General features: G+C 52.0%; 1 protein-coding gene across 1 annotated transcript; it reads right to left on the bottom strand.

The window, feature by feature from the left end:
* Window positions 1-2,968: 2,968 nt before the first annotated feature.
* Window positions 2,969-6,376, bottom strand: CSTL1 (cystatin like 1). The gene is made up of 3 exons (XM_022594101.2): window positions 6,016-6,376; window positions 3,710-3,823; window positions 2,969-3,052 (listed from the first exon to the last, which is right to left on the bottom strand). Exons 1-3 carry the CDS (start codon window positions 6,229-6,231, stop codon window positions 2,969-2,971), a joined length of 414 nt encoding a protein of 137 aa, XP_022449809.1. The 5' UTR covers window positions 6,232-6,376.
* Window positions 6,377-9,151: the final 2,775 nt, after the last annotated feature.

Raw genomic sequence — 9,151 nt, 5'->3', positions numbered from 1 at the left:
TATGTCTGGAGGTGAGGGTTGGAGGGGAGAATAAAGGAAAGGTAGGACATTTGTGCTCATTGATTTTGGATTTCTCAGCCCAGTGGGTTTTTGAAACTTTTTTTTTTTATTTTGAAATGTAGAGTCACAGGAAGTTACAAAGCGTACAGAGCGGTCTCTTGTACCCTTCCTCTAGCTTCCCGCCATGGTTACATCTTTTGTAATTACAGAAAAATATCACAAGCAGGAAACTGACACTGTACAGTGTGTATGTGTGTCATTTTGTCATATGTGTTGATTTGTGTGTCCACCACCACGAAGACATTTTGCACTAACCCCTCTGTAGTCACACCTTTCCTTCACCATCTCAAACTCCCAGCAGCCACTCACTTCTCCATCTTTATGACGGTGGCGATTCAAACATGTTGTGTAAATAGAATCATACAGTGTGTGCCCTTTGGAGACCGGTCACAATGCCCTTGGGATCTATCCAAGTTGTTTCATGCATCAGTAGTGTGTGCCTTTTAATTGCTTAGTGGCATTCCATGGCACCCTCAGTACCACGGTTAACTATTTACCCATTGTAGGTGTGTTAGTTGTTTTCAAGTTTGGGGCTATTACAAATGAAGCTTCTACGTACAAGCCTGGAAGGTTCACGTGTGGACCTAAGTTTTCGTTTCTCTAGGTTAAATGCCCAGGAATGCAATTGCTGACCTGTACGCTGAAGTATATTTTAGGATTTTTTTTTAAAGAAACTGTCAAACTTTTCCAGAGTAGATGTATCGTAATGTTCGCCTCTATCCCTGGTGATAGTCTTTGCCCTGAGGTCAACTTCATCTGATATTAATATAGGCTCTCCTGCTTTCAAACAATGTTCGCATAATATAACCTTCACTTTTTTACTTCCGACCTACCTGTATCGTTATATCTAAAGTAAGTTTCTTGTAGACAGCACACAGTTGGGTCACTTTTTTAACCCACTATATCACTATCTTTTAATTGGCTTGTTTAGACAATGTACATGTGGTTTGTACATACCATGCATGACATTATTAACATGTCAGGGCTTACGTCTATTTTACTATTTGTTCTCCGTTCTCTCTGCTTTTTTTTTTTTTTTTTTTTTTTTTTTTTTGCGGTACGCGGGCCTCTCACTGTTGTGGCCTCTCCCGTTGCGGAGCACAGGCTCCAGACGCGCAGGCTCAGCGGCCACGGCTCACGGGCCCAGCCGCTCAGCGGCATGTGGGATCTTCCCGGACCGGGACACGAACCCGTGTCCCCTGCATCGGCAGGCGGACTCTCAACCACTGCACCACCAGGGAAGCCCTCTGCTTTTTATTTGTGTTTTCTTTATTCTCCCTGTGAGTTTCTTGAACACTTTTTTAAGAATTCCCCTTGCACGGATCTATACTGTTTTTGAGTGTCTCTCTGCATAGCCTTCTTAGTGGTTGCCTAGATATTACACTATGTATATATAATTTGGTCTACTGGTGTCAGTATTCTACCAGTTTGAGAGAAAGTTTACCTTCCTTTACATTCCATTTCTAGAAGTTCAGCCAATAGGCCAGCCTCGGCTGGGATGTTAGGATCTGGACAGAGTTTCCTTTGGAGGCTCCTGGCCTGTGACGTGGGGATAAGCTGCCACTTTATAGGGCTGTCAAGTAAGGTAGTGAGGGCAGCAGGCAGCACCAGGCCCCCAGGCAGCCCCCAGTGACGTCAGATTTGCAAAACCAGATGCTTCCAGCTTCTCTCGTTTTTGCACAAGAATTTTACCACCTTTAACCCTTCACCTCCATCCTCTGCTCTGCCTCAGGCCCCTCTGGCAAATGTGAGTTTCTGGTTTGTGTGTTTACTCTTCCCCCTCAGGAAACACTCTCTCGAGTTGCCAGTGTGACTGATGGTGGGACTGCTCCCTGGGGAGGAGGCCAGCTGGTCTGGGGGCACATCTCAGCCCACAGCCACTCCCTGGGTGTGGTCCAGGGCACACCTTCTCTGCTTGACTGTGAGTCACATGACGGAAGACACCGTGGGCCTCACTCCACCAGCAGTGAGCCCATGAGCGGCTCGAGAACTCTGTCAGGAAGACCATCCCACGGCCAGCCCAAGACACAGGGTCCTTGGAAAGGCCTGCTTGCAAAGTCGGCCTTGGCTGGAGTCTGGGAACTAGGACGGTAAACCATTCCCTATATAAAACTTTCCCTAAGTGATAAGAGGGCCTCACTAGGTCTACAATGTTTATACAAACAATGGGATTTATGCTGAGCACCTGCTTTCTTTCCAGAAATCTGAAATTTCGGTACATGCTGGGCAGAGGCTGCCTATGTGAGCAGCTCCAGTGAAATCCTGGGGCACTGAGTCCCTGGGGAGTTTCCCTGGCACACACTTTATCTAATTCCTGGAGGAATGAGGCATGTCCTGTGTGGCTGCCCCCGGAGGGGACCCTGGTTTCGGGGACTTCTCCCCACGAGCCTCTTCCCTTGGTTGATTTGGTCCTGTATCCTTCACTGTAAAATTCACAGCCCTGAGTATGACTGTACACCTGCCAGGTCCTGGGAATCCTCCTAGTGAATTCCTGAGCCAGGGGGTGGGCGTGGGGACCCCTGACACACTCACAAAGACAGGTGTCAGTCACAGAGCTGTACGTGCGTGGGACAGAACCTGGGCTCTCCAAGCTCAGGCCAGAGTCAAGATGTGCCTGACTCGTGAAAAGCCTCAGAGATGTGGGCTGGAGGTAGAAACTAAGGGATGAGCTTCCCCCGAAGGATTAACAACCTTCTGCTCCACCCACATCAGCCGCCTGAAGACCACTGACTACGGGCGTGAGTGTGTGAGTGCACACGTGTGAGGTTTGGGTGGCTGTGAGTGTGCATGCACGCGTGAGCGTGTACCGAGATCCTGATGAGGGATTCAAGGGCCTTTCAGATTCTACAATGCAAAGCACACAGCACGACCGTCCAACGTTTCTTCAAGGACCTTTGCACATATGCACCTAGGCATCCAGACAGGAGTTGTTCCACAGCTGGTAATGGTTCATCCAGGGCACGGTATATACCAGAAAATCACAAATGAAACTCTATGGAAGGAGAAAGAAAATGGACAATCAGCTTTCAGGGAAATTTTTTTTTTTGAAGGCAACAAAAATTCCTGCCTCCACCACCAGCCCCTGCCTGGGGAGTCTGGACCCGGGCTGACATGTGGGCAAGGCCAGATCTACTCACTGGCACATGCTGGGGGTGAGAGGGTCAGCTGAGCCAGCACAGGAATGTCACCCTGGGCCCCCCTGCCCAGTCCTCCTGCACCTGCCAGCTTGCAGGAGGTGCTGCCAGGAGGGACCAGAAGGAGGACATAGGTTGGAAGGCAAGGAGGTGACTGGACAACCCACAGGGACCCAGCGGTGCAGCCCAGACAGAGCAAGGTCCTCAAGGAAGGTAAAGCCGCTTCCACCTAAGGGCCGGGGAGTGTGCCAGGTGGGTGAGGCATCCAGCAGCCGGGAGGCCTGGGGCCAGGGCTGTGCCAGTGCAGGGTGGGGAGACACCCAGTCAGAGGGCTTCCCTTCCCCCTCTCCCAGCCCCAGGCGCCACCGGTGGCATCAGGCAGCCCTGGGGCTGCGTCCTTGCTCTGTCCCAGCCACACGGCTGCCAGAGCTTCCGACATCCTGTCCATGTTTCCTTGTAAAACGTTTATTACCCCCTTGACCGGAGAGCCTTCTCAGACAGCTGCCGGCACACACCTTCTGCAGCTTCTTCTTGCTCTGAATGGGGCACCAGGAGTTGTTCGTGCTGCTCCTCTTGCACTTGGTCTGGCTAATTTTCACGGTGACTAGGTACTCCACGCCTGTCGTCAGCTACCAAGAAGCAAAGGCTATTAGATTCGTTTGTTTGTTTTTGAAATATTTATTTTGGCTGCGCCAGGTCTTAGTTGTGGCACATGGGATCTTTAGTTGTGTCATGTGGACTCAGTTGTGGCATGCACCCGGGATCTAGTTCCCTGACCAGGGATCGAACCTGGGACCCCTGCATTGGGAGCACAGAGTCTTACCTACCGATCACCAGGGAAGTCCCAAAAGGCTGTTAGTTTTGACTCCAAGCATTGCTGATGCTCCCCAGGAGGAGCTGGGTTGGAGAGTGAAGTCCCAGGAGCCTCTGTCCCCATTCCCTCCTCCCCTCCTGGCTGGAGAATGCCCAGTGGTCCCCGGTCAGCGCCCAGCATGTGCAGAGCCCGGTCCCTGCTCTGCACCGGCTCCACTGCTGCAGCCTCAGGTGGCTTCTCACCTGTCTCCCTCGCATCCTTGGGACCAGGGAGGCAGCTTGGCTGCAGCCCCATCGTACCCCCTAGTCTGCATAACGGTCCTCAGAATGCATGGATGGAGCCTCATCGGTTCCCTGGGCTCTGCCTGTGTCCTCTTCCTCCCTCCCCACTGCCTTGTCCCAAAGTCAGTGGTCAAACCAGTGAGAAGGCTGGGCACTCTCTGGGGTGGTCTCCGGGAGGACAGCCCCCCAGAAAACCTCAGGGCAGAGCAGCAGGGGAAGGGGCCTGGGGCAGGACCACCGCCCTGGTCCCAGCAGCCACTGGCAGGACCTCAGGATGCAGGGCTTCTGGCTCTCCATCGAAGGACGGCTGTATCCAGCTTGCAGGGCTGGTGCCAAGAGGTTTCACACTGACCCTCAGCACACCCCGCATGTGTGAAGAAATTAAAACACTCGTGGCAAATTTAACTAACATTTCAGAGTGCACAGTGTTTTCTTATTCATTGTTAGGCTCGTTAGTTAAATAATAATAGGAATAATCATGATGATACAAATGTTTTCACAGGTGCCGCTTCACTCTTATTCTGCCCACTTTGCAGGTCAGGAAGCTGAGGCCTGGAGAGTATGGATGGTGCTTGACCAAGACTCCACGATTAGGAGGAGCTGGGTGTCAAACCCAGAAGGGGGACCAGAAGCCCAGCAGAGACGGCCACCACATCCCCTCCCTGCCCTCTGTGAGGTACAGATGGACACAATCACGTGGCAGCAGGCGATCGTCACCCAGCTACCCAGGGGTGCACTCGCTCTGTCCACTAATCCAGCTGTATGACATCAAAAGTTTGCTTATAAACAATGATTTCTGTTAACTGTTAGTGACAACGGACCAACTCCACATGACTGGCCTCCTTGGGTTCCAGCTTCACCCCAAAGACTGATGGGGGAGAAAATGCCAACTTGGGCAGAATTTGGTGGATGGCCGCCACCTTGTGGCCATGTCACCTCAATGTCCTTGGCGCCACGAGCCGCCGTCTTGCAGCAAGAGTGTGTGACTCAGGCAGACAGGCTGCTGTCCACGCCCTGTGAGGCCCCTTAGTGTCACACTAGCACTGCCCGCCTGCTCTGCCCCACCCTGGCTGGTTTCTGTGTTCCTGCCATCCCTCTCTCTGGCCAGAACCCTTTTCTCCTAGTCAGTTTTTTTTCCAAATCCAGTTAATTGAACAAAGATGCATTATTGCCTCTTTCCTAACTCATATAGTTTACTATCTAAACTTGAGGGCAGGTTGGACCAACAAAAGTGGTTTTTTAACAACTTTTCTTTCCTCTATTATCCTTCAATTGATGTATTTCAGAGAAACTTTATATGTAAAACAAAATGAGAGATGACGTGTACCTCCAGGTTCCTACAGGACCCTGCTAGAGGTCCTCTGTGTCATTCCAGCTTTCTGAAGGACACGGCTAGAACATCGAGACTCAGAGTTTACAACCCTGGACATGGAAAAACTATCGCTGAGGGGAACCTACAGAGAACACTTATGTTTTGCCAAACGAGAGGAATAATAAAGGAGACGAGACCATTCTCATTTGCTGTCCTTCTGGCAAATTTCTGAATGAAAGTGATTCTTCCCTCGGAAGAGCAGCTGAGGAGCTCGGGGACATTTCCGTTCAAATGAGAGTAACCTCGGTGCTCAGGCAGCTCTGGGTCTGAACGACCCTGCTCCCAGGAAGGCGCCCCCTGGTCCTCTCTGGGAGACACACCTGTGCCCACGAGGCCCTGCTCACCCGCTGTCACCTGCACCTGGCTTCGGAGCAGCTGGTCCACGCGGAACAGGTAGGAGTCATTGCTGTTGCTGTTGTACGTCTCCATGAAGAAGGCGACGGTGGAGTTCACGTTCTTCGGGCTCGTGGACTCCTGGAAGCCGCTCCACTGTTGCAATTGACCCAGCCTGGCCACCAGGGCCAGGGCCACCAGCAACAGCAGAGGGTTCCCCCAGGGTCCAGCTCCCATCTCCGTGGACTCAGAAGCCTCCTCTCCACCGGGCCTTCCAGGTAGAAAGGTGCCAGCCTCGTCCACTCACCCTCTCTCCCCGCAGCCGTCGCCACGCAGGCTTCCCCAGGAGATGCCCGCCTGCCATAAAACAGAGACTGAGGCCCCAACCCCTTCCTTCAGGTCCTGCGCATGACTCGAGCGGAGGACCCGCCGGGGAAGTCTTCCCGCGCGGCTGCCCAACCTGCCGTCAGCTCGTTCAGCTTTCTTGCCCCTTGGGTTCTTCAGTGACTGAGGCAAGTGTGATTTCTGAACACCCACCAAGGCTGGCAATACCCTCTCGTTACCTTCACACCCAGTGAGGACAAAAGCCCCCAGAACAGACCCCACAGGCAAGAAGAGCTGGTGTATCAGACAGAGAAGGCCCATCTGTGGGACTCGGGGAAGGCCATGGAGAAGGTAATGTTTGAACTGGGATGCAAGGAATCAGGGACACTGAACAGGATACATTCCACATTACCTACAGTGGGTTCCGGCTGTCCAGCCCGGCCATCCACTCTTCCGTACTTCCTCTAGACACTGGATCTCTGCCACCCACTCGCCACAGAGTTCAGCCTGCTGGATCCCACTGTGCCTGCACCCCAGCACTAGCTCTTACCATCTTGGTGTGACTCCAGTGGAGCTTTGTGAGGTAACCCCAGCCTCTCTGTGAGGGAAGAATGAGCTGTGGGCCTTATTCAGAGATTAATCCTGCAGACCCCTGAAGGTTAGGTGTTGCCCATATAGGGAAGGGAAATGTCCTCTCCCCTCTTTGGGTCTCTGGCTAAGCCTAAGACTTAAACTGACAGAAGGCAGTTGAACAGGAGACAAGTATACAAACTTTACTGGCTTTGACATGTATGTGGGAGACTTCACAAGAGAATGAAGACCCAGAGGAGTGACCAGAACAGGGAGCTTTCATACTTTGTAGATAGGGGCACAATAAATCTGTGAAGTTGCCAAGACAAAGGGGTTGGGCTCGGGGTGCCCAGTGGGGAAGGGGTAACAAGTTAGTTTAAGCAGGCTCCTTGGCCCTGCCTCCCCGTCTCTGGTTACCAGGACATCCTCTATCTTCATGTGCAGAGAGGGGACCTTTCACTCGGGACATTTATCTCCTGCTTCAGGGAAGAAGGGCCAGTGGGAGGTCAGAGTGACCTTCCTGCTTCTGCCACTTTTTCAGACTCCTCCAGCTTAAGACAGTCCATAAGCCAAGGTGCCATATTTGGGGGTAGCATGTCCTGAACCCCATCACCTGTAAGAGCTCCCTATTTTTAAGACACTCATTAAGGTGGGATCTTGAATGGGGTTCTGCTCCAGAAAGAGAACATTAGTGGGACAATTGATGAAATGTGGATAAAGTCTGTAGATTAATAGCATAATAAGAGAAAATGGGACTCTGGTGATTTCCATGGAATGAGAGGAAAATATAGACCCTGGCTATGTCTGTAGAATAAAACTAAAAGAAGCCTTGTCGTGTCACTCCCGGAGTTCTTGGGCTCGTGGCAGTGTCACTCCAATCCGTGCCTCCATCTTCACATGGCTTCCCCTGCCTCCCTTGGTCTCAAATCTGTCTCATCTTTCTCCTATAAGAACATAAGTCTTGGGGCTTCCCTGGTGGCACAGTGGTTAAGAATCCGCCTGCCAATGCAGGGGACACAGGTTCGAGCCCTGGTCCGGGAAGATCCCACCTGCCATGGAGCAACCAAGCCTGCGTGCCACAACTACTGAGCCCGCACTCTAGAGCCCGTGAGCCACAACGACTGAGCCTGCCTGCCACAACTACTGAAGCCCACGTGCCTGGAGCCTGTGCTCCGCAATGAGAGAAGCCACTGAAATGAGAAGCTCATGCACCGCAATGAAGAGTAGCCCCCGCTTGCCACAACTAGAGAAAGCCCACGCAGCAATGAAGACCCAATGCAGCCATAAATAAATAAATAAATTATATATATATAAAAAAAGAACATCAGTCTTATATAATCTCATCTTAACATCCTTCACTTCATTAGATCTGTAAAGACTCTGTATCCAAGTCAGTTCCCATTCACAGGTACTAGGGGTCAGGACATGGCCATATATTTGGGGGGTAACACGCTTCTACCCACTGAAGCGCCCATGGTATAAGAAGAAAATTAAGAGCACAGGGTCATGTGTATTCGTTTCTGTGCCTACTATAACACAGCGCCACCAACTTGATGCCTTAAAACTATTGGGCTCCCCTGGTTGCGCAGTGGTTGGGGGTCCGCCTGCCGATGCAGGGGACGCGGGTTCGTGCCCCGGTCCGGGAGGATCCCATGTGCCGCAGGCTGGGCCCATGAGCCATGGCCGCTGGGCCTGCGCGTCCGGAGCCTGTGCTCCGCAACAGGAGAGGCCATGGCGGTTAGAGGCCCGCGTACCGCAAAAAAAATAAAAAATAGAAACAACAACAAAAACAAAAAACTATAGAAGTGTATTCTCTTGCAGTTCTGGAGGCCAGAAGTCTGAAGTCATTTTCACTGGACCAGAATCAAGGTGCCGGCGGGGCCTGTCCTCCCCCAGAGGCTCCAGGGGAGAATCTGTTCCCTGGCTCCTCCAGCTTCTGGGGGCTGCCAGGGTCCTTGGCTCGTGGCCTCATCACGCCAATCTCTGCCCCTGTGGTCACGTGGCCTGCCTGCTCCTGTCTGCCTCCCTCTTAATGAGGATAGAGGGGAGACCCTCAGAGCCTGACTGGAGAATCCAGGATGTCTGCCCACCTCAAGATCTGGAGCTTCGTCACTTCTGCAAAGTCCTTCTTTACCATTTAAGAATATGTTCACAGGTTCCTGGGGTTAGCATGTGAATACCTTGTGGAGGGACGTTATTTAGCCTATCACACTACGACTAGGGGAAAATCGGAGGCTGATTATATCCATGGTACAAGGGGAGG

This window comes from Delphinapterus leucas, chromosome 15, assembly GCF_059928025.1.
Source record: "Delphinapterus leucas isolate spDelLeu-1000000601 "Yukka" chromosome 15, BTC_Dleu_Yukka2, whole genome shotgun sequence".
Classification (NCBI taxonomy): Eukaryota; Metazoa; Chordata; class Mammalia; order Artiodactyla; family Monodontidae; genus Delphinapterus; species Delphinapterus leucas.
Note: the sequence above shows the minus strand (reverse complement) of the source record. Positions and strands in the feature narration are given on the sequence as shown.

Coding starts and splice junctions, on each gene's coding strand:
- CSTL1 (XM_022594101.2), bottom strand. CDS start 6,231: ATGGGAGCTGGACCCTGGGGGAACCCTCTGCTGTTGCTGGTGGCCCTG. Junction 3,824..6,015: donor TGCTCCGAAGCCAGGTGCAG/GTGACAGCGGGT, acceptor GCTTCTTGGTAG/CTGACGACAGGCGTGGAGTA. Junction 3,053..3,709: donor GCAAGAAGAAGCTGCAGAAG/GTGTGTGCCGGC, acceptor CTCCTTCCATAG/AGTTTCATTTGTGATTTTCT.